Source organism: Schistocerca americana, chromosome 6 (assembly GCF_021461395.2).
Source record: "Schistocerca americana isolate TAMUIC-IGC-003095 chromosome 6, iqSchAmer2.1, whole genome shotgun sequence".
Classification (NCBI taxonomy): Eukaryota; Metazoa; Arthropoda; class Insecta; order Orthoptera; family Acrididae; genus Schistocerca; species Schistocerca americana.
This window is the reverse complement of record NC_060124.1, coordinates 89,355,696-89,370,504: the sequence shown is the minus strand read 5'-3', so window position 1 is coordinate 89,370,504 and position 14,809 is coordinate 89,355,696. Positions and strand designations below refer to the sequence as shown.

General features: G+C 41.8%; 1 protein-coding gene across 2 annotated transcripts in view; it reads left to right on the top strand.

Annotated features, from left to right (window-relative positions):
• LOC124619272 (probable aminopeptidase NPEPL1) overlaps nucleotides 1-14,809 on the top strand; it is a 48,718-nt gene that overhangs the window by 14,212 nt on the left and 19,697 nt on the right. For both annotated transcript variants that reach the window (XM_047145541.1, XM_047145542.1), the window contains exon 7: nucleotides 8,069-8,192. In XM_047145541.1, the coding sequence (XP_047001497.1) occupies nucleotides 8,069-8,192 (124 nt within the window). The remainder of the gene's footprint in view (nucleotides 1-8,068; nucleotides 8,193-14,809) is intronic.

Here is a 14,809-nt window from a genome sequence, read left to right as displayed (position 1 = left end):
GCAGCTCTTTAATATAAATAGGGAAACAGCAGACGTAAGAGTGAATGTTATCAAGCAGGATAGTGATAATTCTTTTGTTAATATACTGATCAGACAAAGTTACTAAGTATTCGTGTGATGAAAGTGCATGCTACAAGGTACGGGAAACCTGTTAAGTGAAACAGTAGAAGTTTATTTTACCTGTGAATAAAGAAAACAATAATTTCTTGTTTCACTATGAATAACAAAACAAAGCATCTTGGATGTGTGGCTTGGTACCAGCCTATTGTCTGTTACTTTAGTAAAATGTCCTTGATCTGGTTGTAGTTGTTGTGTAGGGTTGGGAGCTTGACATCGAAGTTGGTGGTGATGTCTCGCGATGTGGTCCGGAGGCAGCGCTTGGTGAGGGTCAACAGCTTGGAAGCAGCAGGCGAGGTGCTCTTTGGACTTTTGATGCAGGCAGATGTCAGTCAGGCGAGTTTGGTGCACTCCTCCATAGGAAATCCATGCTTGAGGAACTGTGGCAAGGTGGCCACGGTGTCATTCCTACTGAGTTGCGGCTGTGCTTGGTGAGGAGAGGTCCGTACTGAAAAACTGCAGATGTTTGGCGCCTGGCCACAGTGCTGCTCCAGTGTACAACTGCCATAGATTGGCTGAGCCGCAGCCTTCATAGCTAGGTCACAGAAGGATACAACGACCAGCGCTTGGAGGCACGTGACTGCCTGCAGCGAGATAGTGCCAGTGCTGGTAGCGACACCTGCGTGAGAGACTTGCACCCCCAGGACTTGGGGCTGCTGCTGGAGATGTGGAGGAAAACAGTCCTGAAGATGGCAAACAGCAGGATTGCCAAAGTATTGAATCTAATTTACTTTAGTATCTGGCTGCAAACGTGAAGAGACTTTCAATCCCGCAGCTTTAGATTTACATTGGATTGTTTCCTTGTGATTGCCGGAGTCCTTATAGCGAGCAAGCGAGGAATGCAGATGAGCAAGCGAGGAATGCAGATCACTTCTACTATACAGCTGTCTGAAGGCTAGTAGAATCATAGGCACTAGCTATACAATGCTACAGTACTATGATTTGCTTGTCTTTTGCTATGTGTACCTTGACGCATTCCACTTGCCTGAATATTCTCATTCTTTATGTTATCTGCAGCACATGATGAATTAATGAATAATTGTAGGTTATATTATTATGTTTTGCTTCCATGTGTTTTGTCACAGTTTGTGGGGTGTTGCCAGTATTACACATTGTTGGACAAATTTCCAGTTCATTGTTGTTACATATGATAAATGGTGCTGCTGAAAATCTTTGAGAGCGTGTGAAGTAATAAGGCAAATCTGAAAACTGATACTGAGAAAGAGTGCATTTCCCAGATTTAGTAGCAACAACAGAAGGGGGTGGATGATTCTGTGCTATTGTGTTCCCTCGGCAAACGCCAGAAGTGGACAGTCACTGCTCCCCATACCGTGATGCCCAAGAGCTGTCCCCATACATGACTTCTTGATACAGTCTACTAGTTTTTGCTCTATTAGCTTGGCACCATGCCTACAAATGCCAGTCACCGACACCAAAGAGAGCCAGGTCTCTTCATTAAGTACAACTTTGTACTTTCTAACCTTCCGTTCCTCTCTTCTGCTACACATCGTGATGTGGGATGCGTGGGGTTGAGAGGAAGCATGTTAGTGATCCACATTCTCATTGCCCTGTTTTCAGTCAACAATTTCTGATGCTCCTAGCTGACACTATTGAGGCAACAATAGCACTGTAGTAAATGTACATTCCAACTATGGCTGTTCATCTGATACCGCAACCAAGGTGTGTTCTGTATGCTGCTGCTGTTCAGAATCAAATCTGCGAGGATCCTTGAATTACCAGCACTGATATTAATACACCACTGACAACTACATGCAACATTTCTTTGATGGGCCACCTGGTCTTTGGCAGTTCCACAATATAACCTTGCCGAAATTCCGTTAACTACATGAACTGGGTTCACTGAAATCAATTTGGCATATCCACCATTGCACTAAGGTGCTCAAAATAAGACAATTTCTTCAGAAAGCATTACATAGTTAAGAGCTCAGAACTATACCATCCACAGCCTATTGCTTTAAATGCTTGCTGTTACTGCCCTTGATCAGAGCCTATGCATATTTTACATTTCTACATCAAATCTTTAGAGGTATTACTTTTCTGTTTTCCACTAGGCATTTTAGGGCAAGGCCCCTCTGGTACCCGCTGAGGTGCCACCTTCCCCTCCTCCAGCCAATGAACCAACAGAGTCTCACTCCACCTATATGGACATTACCCCATCCTTCTCGGTGACGGATGGTGACCCTGCGGTGTGACTGGCTCCGATCCGTTCCCTTCCCATTTGGACTCCAACTTGAGAATCCTCCAGTGGAATTGTAATGGTTATTTGCATCACCTCCTGGAGTTGCGGCCCCTTTTTTCCTCCTACCCTACTGCTTGCATTACTCTCCAGGAGACTCATTTTGTCAATTCTTACTCACCCACCCTTCGTGGGTTCCACGCTTTCTGTTGGAACTGTATTGGCCCCTTGCGGGCTTCTGGTGGTGTTTACATCTTGGTCCACAAGGGCATTGTTAGTAAATGGGTTCCCCTCCGTGCCACTCTGGGTCCATCTGGCCACGCCAATCACAATCTATAATCTCTACCTCCCATCTGACAGGTCGCCCACATCCCTTGCCCTAACCACCCTTCTTCAACAACTCCCTTCCTGCTTCTAGGGGACTTAAATGCCCACAACCCTCTTTGGGTAGTCACACAAATACTGCCCTGGGCAGGACAGTGGAAGCTTTTCTGGCAGGGCTTGACCTCTGTCTACTAAACACCGGCAAAACCACACACTTTAATGTGGTACATGACACTTTCTCTGCCCTTGACCTCTCATCTGCAGTCCTGGCCTTCTTCCCTCCATTCAGTCGGGTGTCCACGACGACTTATGTGACAGTGATCATTACCCGATTTTTTTTCCTTCCTTCAGTGTATCTCGCTCCATCACCCTCCCAGGTGGGCCTTCTCTAAAGCTGATTGGGGTGCGTTCTCTGCTACCATCTCCCCTCTACTACCACACAGCGGTATTGATGAGTCTACACAGACTTTGACTGCCGCTATCCTTTCCGCAGCTGTTTCAGCCATCCCTTTTTCCTTGGGTTGTCCCCTGTCGGAAGATGGTCCTTTGGTGGACTCCGGAAATTGCTGTGGCCATAAAAGACCACTGTCATGCTCTTCAACACTCCTACTGCTCTCCTTTTGGTCTTTAAACGATTCCACACCCGCACCCATTACCTAATCAGATTTCGAAAACGGATTTGCTGGGAACGATATGTGGCTGCCGTAGGGTCGCACACTCCCTCTTCACAAGTCTGGGTGAAACTCAGGCGAATTTTTGGCCATCATCCTCCCACTGGTGTTGCAGGAATTTCTGTGCATCGTGTTGTCCTTACCCATCCAGACTTTGTCGCAGAGCATTTCTCTCAACACTTTGCCCAAGCCTCTGCATCGACTCAGTATCCGCCCAAGTTCCTCCTCCTGAAAGAGTGCTTGGAATGCCTGCCTTTGTCTTTCGTTTCTCACTGCTTGGAGCCGTACAATGCCCCATTTAGCGAGTGGGAATTCGCCAGTGCCCTTGCCCTTTGTCCCAACACGACTCCTGGCCAGATTGGATACATAATCAAATTCTCCAACACTTATCGGTGGCTGGCCACCGTCGTATACTGACCCTTTCCAACCGTGTGTGGAGTGAAGGGGTATTTCCTACCCAGTAGCAAGAAAACATTGTTATTCCGGTGTTGAAGCCTAGGAAGCCACCTCTTCAGTTGGATAGCTACCATTCAATTAACCTTACCAACACCCTCTGCAAGCTCCTTGAAAGCCTGGTGAGTCAGCTGACTCACTTATCTCCTCCGTCATGAGGAAACCCCTCTCTGTCGTGATGGATCAATGTTGACTGTGGCTCATCTCTTACTGGACTGTCCCAACTTAGCCGCCCTGCAACGGACTTTTAGCTTTCCTGACCCGCTACCCCTTGCGTTAACTGACAGTGCCTCAGCAGCTGATATAGTTTTACGATTTCTTCATGATGGGGGTTTTTATCGCTTTATTTAGTGGTAGGACTTGCAACGTTATCACTGGGTGGAGGGGGTTGGCAGGCCGTCTTGCTCTCCCCTTCGCCCCAACTTGACTAGCTTCGACTGGGCTTGGTGGTTCACCCCTGCCCTCTGCCTTCCCACTCCTTTCCTTATGGGGTCTGTTTTATCTTGAGTGTCTGTCTTGGCTACCTGTGCTTTTTCCTTCATGCTCCTGTCATTAATCACTTTCTGTCCCTCCTCTCTTTCCGCCTTCTTCCTTCCTTCTCTGTTTTTGTAGTTTGTAATTTTTGTGGCCATTGTAGTTCCCTCTTATAGTGTGAGGTTTTATTGGTTTTAGTTATTCCCGGGTCGAGGGGCTGATGACCTCATAGTTTGGTCCCTTCTCCAGTCTAACCAACCAGCTATCCACTAGGCATTTTTATTAGAAAATGCTTTTTACAGACAAATTAAGGTTCAGTTTATGAAACTGAGGAAAGTGGAGGAAAATTTTGTATAGAATATAAGCAATGTTACAAGGAAAGACATCTCTGTGCCATATAGAACAGATGTTGGGCAGTTACCATACACACAAACAATTTAAAAACAATTTCTGGATTACAGGAGCTCAATTACAATTTGAACTGTATTGTATGTTGGCATGATCACTACAGACCTATTTTTTAGAATGAATGGCTGCACTTAATCTCTTTCTGTTGGTAGCATCCAACAGTCTGTTGCTGGGCATGTCTTGGAACATTTTGGGCAGGGTCGTGGGCCTGGATACTTTATTGACCCCAAAGGCTGGTGGTCCAATCCCACTTAAGAAAATTAGAGATGGTGACAGGCTTTCCAAAAATACTTGGCGCTTGCCAGTTGTGTGGTCTAAATTTATGTTGACAGTAATATTAGCTGTCAGTTCACCTGTTGGATCTGCAGATCTTGTAAAATTTGGTTTGTAAGAGAATGTGGGGAGAGCTTAATGAAATATGATAGTGGATGTGAGAGAGGAAATTAACAGTCTGAGAAGCTAAAGAATATTGGAAAATGTTAAAAAGGCATTCAGAAAGTGAATGCGATTTGATGTCATGTATACACATGGTCAGGGTGTGATGAAAATTAACTTCACACAGCTTATAGAGTGGGAAAAATAGTGAATCAGTCACAGATAATGAAATTGAAAATTTTGTTGCTTGTTAAAAACTGTGAGCGAGCTCAGGGATAATAATACAATGCTACCAAAATTATCGTAAGAGTGGTTTAACACCAGATTGAAAACTAGTAGGTGAGAAGGTAATGAAGGAGATCCAGTTGATGTAACAGGATGGCTGCAAACGTCCTTTGCAGGAATACAGAAGCGATGGTCAGAACAAAATGTCATCTTGAAGTAACAGTTTTGTGTTTCAGACCACAGTTTATATCATATAAAATGTTTCATAAAATATGTTACCAGAGTACTGTGGAAATTGCTGATGCTGAAGTACTGCAGTGACATCATTTAAATCTCTCCATGACCTCCGTCTCAGTATGTAAGCCTAACATCTGAAAGTGGCTGGGAAGGGACATTTTCTAAGTAATATTTTGGCATAAAAGTGCCAGGTAACTGTAAACCAAATCACTGTCTTATCTAATAAGAGGGAAAATCCTTATTTACAGTGAAAATAGGTCACATCTATCTCTGTTGCTGAAAGTTTTCTCTGGCAATAAGCATACCTTCATTAAATAGGCAGGCTCTATGGAGGTATGAATTAGCCCATTATTATGTGATGTTCTGCAGATTTTGTGATTATGGCAAGATCTTTAACATATATCTTAGTGTGGTAAGTTCTATTTGTAAACAAGATTTGAAGGTTATACTATGGGTGGGAGGGGTCGGGGAGATTATTAACTTTCTAAAACAGTTTCTCTTGTAAAAGTACATATCCAGCAACTCTTATTATCTGCATTGCCAGAGGCATTTGATGAATCATTGTATAAGCAGTACTCATATGTAATTTGCATAATCAAGTGTGTTGGTTTCTGGGAGGCAGTGAGAAGGCTTCAGAAATTGTAAGCAGTTTCTGGTTACTTGATTTAATCAAGGCATTTGGCTGTCTCAATAGCAGCGTATTATGTTTCCCCTGTGAACATCTAACTGAAAATCAAATTGCATTGAATTGTTTTCTGTCAGCAGTGAAAAATTAACAATGGAAAGTAAAGATTGGAATATCAACAGCACATGCGCGCGCGCGTGCGCACACAAACACACACACACACACACACACACACACACACACACACACACACACAACCTCTGTCTCCAGCTGCTCCAGCTGTCACATTGAATGGGAGCAACAATCCAGAGTGGAGCAGGGAAGGGTAAGGGATAGCAAAGCTTGACTTGGATCCGGGGGGTGTGGAGAGGTCAGCATTGCCTGGTGGAGCATGATGAAGCTAGATGGTAGCAAGACGAGGCTACCAGGTACAGCTTCAGGGAGCTGTGAGGGAGGGAATGAGATACAGAGAGTGGAAAAAGAGAGGACAAGAGAAGGGGAAAGTCTGATGGATGTGTTGGAAGAGAGCAGCACAGAGGGTGAGTAAGGAGACATAAATTGGGAAGAGGTATAGGACAGAGAGGGCGGAAACGATTGGATGAGGGTGTGGGGAGAGAGTACATAACCGCAGATTGAGGCAGGGTTGATTTCGGGAACAGAGACCATGTTGTAAGGTTAACTCTCATCTGTGCAGTTCAGATAAGCTGGTGGTGGAGGGGAGGATCCATATGGCCCTGGTTGTGAAGCAATCCGTGAAATCAAGCATGTTACATTCAGCTGCATGTTGTGCCGCAGGGTGGTCCACTTTTCTTTTATCCACAGCCATTGGGCCATTTGTCCTATGTACTCATACCAGTACAAAAAGCTGTGGAACAATTGCACTAAGGCTGGTGGTATATGACATGGCTGGTTTTATAGGTGGCAAGCAACAGTCTGCTGAACGTAGGATTAAATAGAAAAATAATAAAAAAAATTGGCTGTCTGATCTCCTTAGGGAGTATTTGCAGCAGCTGAGTTGTTTTAATTCTAAGATATATTACAAATACCTGCTGTTTCAACACCAATCCATTAATGTATTTCTCTTCAAGGAGGAAACGAACATCATTTCCAGTTTTTTTTTTTTTTTTTTTTTAAGTTAATAGCAACTTTTTACAATGCTGAACTGTAGACCTAGTGTGATAATGATACGTTAAAAACAAATTTACTTTCTGAACTGTATCCTGCTCTTGCGTACCCCGATAGCTTATATCTCCAACTGGAACAACCAAAAGTAACCACTAATAGCTCTCCCCCCCACCTTATCCTCAGTGCTGCATGCATTCTGTTTGGCATATTTGCTCCTATATGATGCATTTTCATTTTAGATTATACAAGCTGTTGATTCCATTAAATGTTATTACCTAGCCATAAAAAGGGTTCCAATGCACAGTTTTTAGCAATATTTATTACTTTATCAGCTGGTGATTCTTATTCATTGCAGAAGCTTAATATAAGTCACTACAAACTTTAATTTCTTTTGTGAATCATGCAACAAAATTTCTCTGCTTCTCCAATGTAATGTTTTGCACATGAAGACTGTTTCTCCTTTTATGCATATTTACAGTTAGAGTTCATTACTGCATATTTCTAATGAGAAAGAATGGTGCCAGAAAACTTTAAATAGTTGTTAGCATGAGATTTAGTAGTGTACCATTATGATGATACAGGTGACCTGTGTCCATAATTGTCAAGACTCATTACACAAGCTTCCTGTCAGTGTCCGTAATCACATTTCTCATGCTACATTGCGCATGAGTGGTGATGTAATGTTAAACTAAATAGATATGTTTGTTTTTGTATTTACACTGAGTACTGCTGTTGTGTCCATAGCTTTCTGTAGCATTTTTACCTGGAAATATACTGGATACTGTGGTTCTAATTAAGAATTTAGCCAGAGTACATGTATTTTATGTCATATTTTAGGACAGTGGAAATAAACAACACTGATGCTGAGGGGCGGTTGGTGCTTTCAGATGGTGTTTCCTACGCCCATAAGGATCTAAAAGCAAATATTATTCTTGATATGGCTACACTCACAGGTGCTCAGGTAATGTTAACTATTAAAAAATCCTCAACTTTCAATGTCAGTATCATGACAGTGTGGTCATTTTCTTGGATTGTGCTGACTATATATACTATTTTACACTAATCATAAAACCTACTGCAAAGTCACAATAGCTGTCATGAGGGAATCAGTTACTATTGGCACTATTATAGCTATATCATAATGGTTTTACACACAGAATTTGTGTGGACCACAATGTGTTTATGATTTCTTCTGATACATTTTCAGTCATTGCCATCATCAGATCAAAATAGAATCTGAAGCATAAATACAATGTGTCACATCAGCAGTTCTAATATATATTACAGTGACCAGTGCATTAACAGTTGTCATAAGGAATAAGCCGGCCGCGGTGGTCTCGCGGTTCTAGGCGCGCAGTCCGTAACCGTGCGATTGCTACGGTCGCAGGTTCGAATCCTGCCTCGGGCATGGATGTGTGTGATGTCCTTAGGTTAGTTAGGTTTAAGTAGTTCTAAGTTCTAGGGAACTAATGACCACAGCAGTTGAGTCCCATAGTGCTCAGAGCCATAAGGAATAATAAACACATTGTGATCTAGACAAAGTTTGTATGTAAGTGCTAAGAATGATCATAGACTTCTATAAGGTCGTGTCCTATATACTGTGAACTAATTTAATTGACATTTTTGTAGTAATTTTAAAAGTTGTTTTTAGTGTACATCATAGTAAATAAAATTTTCGCTACACTAACAGGGTATAATTTTTCATAAGTGCTGAATCCAACTTCACTACTTTGTAATAGGCTACATTGTCCATTCTTCTATTCAGAATTGCATTGCTGAAGCTGTTAATGAAATGAAAACTATTTTTTAGGACCCTGTTCATCATAATGATGAATTTGGAATCGGATCATCTGACTGATATTTTTGTAACTATTTTTACGGTAGAATATCTTCAGTGGTGGCTGTTTGGAGATATTTGTATGAAAAATTAAGAAACCACTTTATTACTTTGTTTCTTCACTTTTTAAGATTCATTATTTTATCTGAATTTGCTGCCTGCACATTTTGCAATAAATAGTTTCTGAAATTTCAATAAAAAATTCTTAGCAGCTACAGCTTGGCTGTAGTGTACTTGTAACAATTCCCTACAAAGTGAAACTAACTGTATTATTGTTGTGCTCCACTCATGAGCTTTATAACAAAGACATCAGAGTATGGGCTAAACTGTCATCCTGTCATATGTTTTCAAATCTAGACAACTCCTTAGTTGTTTCAGATTTGGGTTACAAGGTACCATTCCACCATTCATAACTTGCTCCTGCTAGAAATGGCCATACTAAAAACATTTTTACCTACTCAACGCCTCATACATGTTTCTTTCAATATCACTGCATTGAGGAGGACTACAGTATCAGCTACAGTCAGGAAGTCCTAAGAGACACTTTTGAATGGAAGAATGATAACCCCCAAGTGCCACTGTTTTGCCAATGCCATCAATAGTACAACATCCACAAAAAGGAAGCCAGTAATCCTTATTTCTGAACTGTTTTGTTCTTTTCTGTAAAAATGTGATGACAAAACACTAAATAAGTTTGTGGAATTGACTGTACATATGCAGGATTCAAATTATGTGTTTAGTCCATCAGCATTTTGAATGAACAACATTCTGAGTGTGAAAGAGTCTGCAACATTTCAGGTATTCTTGTTCCATTTGAAACTGATATTGTTACTGTATGTGAAGAACTTAAAAACTATAATAATAATGGAAATTTGTGGATGGGTGGAACAATATGTAACATAAAGAAAGGCAACCATTCACTTTCAGCAGACTGAAACATAATGCATCCCTCCCTTACGTAACACAATATTAACTAGGTTTTGAGCTCTGGCTCTTCTTCTGGCAGAAAGTACGCACAGGCACCCAAATGCGCACTACTGCAGCCACAGAGACACTGAATATTAGAGAGCAATTGCCTGATCTGATTGATGTACAGAAGGGGTAGGGAAGGTTGCACAAGGTGAGGAGGGGATACCAGGAAGTACCAGGAAAGACAGATGACTTGGGAGTTGCAGAACAAGACAATAGGACTTCTGAGGAAGTAGAGCATGTAAGAGATATAAAGGTACAGAAGGAGTACATTGGAGACAGACAGGTAGACAGAGAGAAGGGGAGAGGGATGGGAAGAGGGAAAGGGGGGGGGTATAGAGAGACAGAGAGAGGGGGAGAGAGGGAGAGAGAGAGAGAGAGAGCCAGCCCACATGAGGACAGGATGGGGAGGGGGGGCCAGGAAGAATAATGGTGGGGACAAGACAGTACACGAACTGAATGGTGGAGGGGTGGTATGGATAATGAAAAGAGAGAAAAGGGAAAAGGCAAGATGAGGCAGTGGGAAACAGGTTAGCAGAAGTGTAGGCTGGGGGATTATGAATATGCAGGGAGAGAATTGCCATCTGCATAGCTCAGAAAAGCTTGTGCTGGAAAGGAGTATCCAAATGGCAAGCGTAGTGAAGCAGCTGCTGATCATTTGAATTTTGATGCATAACATGTTTGGCTGTTGTACAGTCAATTTTCACTGTGGCCATTCTTGGAAGTAGAGTTGGTTATGTGTCATGCCCACAGAGAATGCTGTGCACAGTAATTGGAGTGTAATTGGTATATAAGATCATGAATCAAGCGCATGTTTTCAGCCGGTGTGGCTGAGCGGTTCTAGGCGCTTCAGTCTGGAACCGCGTGACCTCTATGGTCACAGGTTCGAATCCTGCCTCGGGCATGGATGTGTGTGATATCCTTAGGTTAGTTATGTTTATGTAGTTCTAAGTTCTAGGGGACTGATGACCTCAGATGTTAAGTCCCATAGCGCTCAGAGCCATTTGAACCAATTAAGGCTGCAGGCATATTCCAAGGTGTTTTTCATCTCCTTTGTTTAAAACAACTAGGCTAGGTGATGGTATTCTGATGGATACCAGACAGGTAGAAATTTGGAGGAATTAGTGATGGATTTAGCAACTAAGGAGGAATGGAGGATACACACTGCATCACACTCCGAAGTCTTTGACTCCTCTGAAATGAAATGCATCAGTGGTAAGAGTGACTCAAAACAAATGACAAGAAGCTGCGTAGTAAAACCTTCTACTGGGCCCTGGTGGTTCCAGCCATTTATGTAAGAAGAAGTGTCTCCAAAAAGGATACTTTATCATGAAGCACAGATTTTGTTTCCAATAGGGGGATCCTCTAGTGTCTGTGATTGTGGTTTGGTATTCCATGAATTGCAACTCTACTGGAAAAATTCACACACACACACACACACACACACACACACACACACACACACACACAGTTCAAACTCTGATAGTCACTGATTGGTCCAGAAATAACAGTCAGTGATACACACACAGTCCACAAACCAAAATTCACAGAAAATCCAAGCATTCATCTCATGAGAGTCCTGGTGTGAAGCCGAGTCATTATTAGTCTATCCATAAGCGATGTGCTGGCATCCGTGGAGTGAGCTGAACTTCTGGCCTATGGAAGGCCTGTGCTATTTATCTCAAGAGTCAGGACTTCTGGAGGCATGGCTGCTGAGAGTGTGGTGGAGCTACTTTTAATGTTTCCTGGTGCCAGCTCCCGTACACTGCCCTCAGAGCTGCTGTCAATTTACTGTTAAATATTTTCCGATTTGTGATATAACATGCATTGTATGAACATTACTGCGCCATATTTTGGAAGATTGCACCCAGTTTGCACATGAGATGATTGCCCATGGATTTTATAAGGATTCAATTTAGAATTTATGCTCATTAAAATATTGCATCTCTTGTCAGATCTCCAACAAAGAAAAGGAGTAATTAACTTGTATCTTAGCCTGGCACTAACTTCAAAATTTTGAAGTATTCCAGTTGGCAGAAATCAGTAAATTGCTAAATAAAATTCAGTCAGTTGGGTTATTTCTGACATGCTTTAAAATCAGAATGTAGCATTGCTCTCACAGACTGTCTGGGAAACACTCAGAAACTCTCGTTCGACCAGCATCTGATTTGAGCCCTCCAAAACAGGAATTTAGTTAATTGCTTCCATTGTGGCCTCTGGAAGTAACTGCCTACTCTTGATAAGCTGGTGGTACTTGTAATGGCAATATAGACGTTCCTATGCAAACAACGCTTCTCATAATAATTACGCCTGTTGAGGCATCCAGAGGTACCCTCCCATTTCCCATCTTCAAATAAATGATATTGTTTTATACAGAAGATTGTATTAAGAGAAAATTGTCTTTCTGGATGTTTTTTAAAGTTAGATGATCATTCAATAAGTCCTTAGGGGAAAAAAATAACAATTATTTCGGGATTCCCCCGCCCTCTCCACACTCTACAAAATTTAACTCCATACATTTTTCCAAGTGCTGCTCCAACTTATTTTAGCCATGAAAAAGTAGGATTCCAGAACATCTGCAAAACAGGCATCTGCTTAAGTTGTGACCACTTTGTTTGATGTGAACTGCCGTGCCATTTTTTTCAAGTTAGGAAATTAAATAAATAGTCACTGGGGCCAGATCCAGTGAATACGGTGGACGTTGCAGTAATTCAAACTTTAATCCCATTATTTTGGCAATTGAAACTGCATGCATGCATTGCTGTGATGGAAGAAAATGATTTTTCTTTTTCAAATGAGGACTTTTCCTTTATTTATTTGGGCAACTGGTACAATAACGGCGTAAAACACTCTCCAGTTACTGTTTGTCACTTTTTCAATTAATTGACATAGATGTTTCCACAAACATCCCAAAAAGCAGTGCCCATCACCTTGCTAGAAGGTATCACCATCTTTGCCTTCTTTGGAGCTCATTTGCCTTCAAAAATCCACTGTTTTGATTGATTATTAGTCTCCGGAGTATAGTAGTGTACCCATGTTTTGACCACAGTTACGTACTGACTTAGAAATCCGATAGAATTTCGATGGAAAAGTGCAAAAACAGCCTCTACATCAATCACAATGTTGCATTTATTCTCTACTGAGAGCCAATGCAGGACCCATCTTGCCATGATTTTTTCCACACTCAGATATTCATGCAAAATTGAAAATACCTTGGAATATGCCTGCGGCCTTAATATTTCATGCACTTTGATTCATCAATCGCTCAGAACCATATTTTGGAGTTTGTCGATCGTTTCTGGGATGGTCATTTTCACTGGACATCCTGAACACAGTTGATCTTTTGTGGATGTATGGCCACACTGAAACTCATTTATCCAATTGTAAACACAGAAGCAGGTGTGATGTGAACTTCATCTACCTCGGATTTGATCTGTTTTGGTGTTATCCCTTTTAAACCGAAGTGTTTATTCACTGCTCGAAACTAACTTTTTTCCATGTTGCTTCAGTGAAATGGGACAGTGAAACCAAGTGATGGATACGATTGCAACTTTACCTATTCTCTAGCGACATATAATCCTGACTACCAGCAAATTGTTTCAGTAGTACATGTCATCCCTTGGGTTTTCTAAGGGCTTAATAAACAACCTTGTATGTTTCCTATACTGTGAATGATATCATTATGTGACCACAATAAGCAGGAGATCTGGGTTAATCCCAGTCCAGCACAAATTTTTATATGTTACTAACAGGTAGTACAACTATAACTACAGAGTTGATGCAAGCATATTCGTATTCAGTGAATATATTTCAGCTGCCTGTCAGTTGTCATTAATGTCTGTTCACACAGACAAGAAAATAAATACAAAATGCCATAGTGGGCACAAGACAGTAATATAATGTGTCTCAGTTCCTATAGTCGTGTTTGCACTGGTGTGGCAATACAGAGTAAAGCTACAAGCATTAGGTAATGACTGTAGGAGTCTATGCTATAAAGATGTATACAGTATGACGAGTGGAAGTTTTGGATCTGTCTGAGAGGTGGTCAAGGATAGCCAAAGTGGCTAAGGCGACCGCTCGTGATAGTGAGAAATCCGAGTTTGAGAGCCAGTCTGGCAGAAATTTTCATATGTCACTTATAGATTGTGCATCTGTGCCTAACACAGCTGATGCCAAGATATTAGCATGCAGCAAATTTACTTCATTTTAAAGTTTGTCGGATGTCTAGCCTTGTACATAAAGTAATTTAACTGGATAGATAAAAAACATACTCACCAAGTGGTGGCAGAACACACACGTAAAAGACGGTTGTAATTGGCAAGCTTTTGGAGCCAGCGGCTCCTTCTTCAGGCAGAAGGGTTGAAGGGGAAGCAAGAGGGATGAAGGAAAAGGACTGGAGAGGTCTAGGAAAAGGGGCAGATTTTGGGAAAGTCACTCAGAACCGTCGGTCAGGCAGACTTACCACATGGGATGAGAAGGAAAAACTCAGTTCCCAACAATCAGTCTTTCCTTCTCATCCCATGCGGGAAGTCACCTCTGACACTCGGTTCTGGATGACTTTCCCGAAATCTACCCCTTTTCCTAGACCTCTCCAGTCCTTTACCTTCACCCCTCTTGCTTCCCCTTCTACCTAAAGAAGGAGCCACTGGCTCTGAAAGCTTGCCAATTACAACCATCTTTTATGTGTGTGTTCTGCTGCCGCTTGGTGAGTAGATTTTTTACCTATCTAGTTAAATTTTTTTGTCAATAATTGATTGTTTTCATTCTTATAC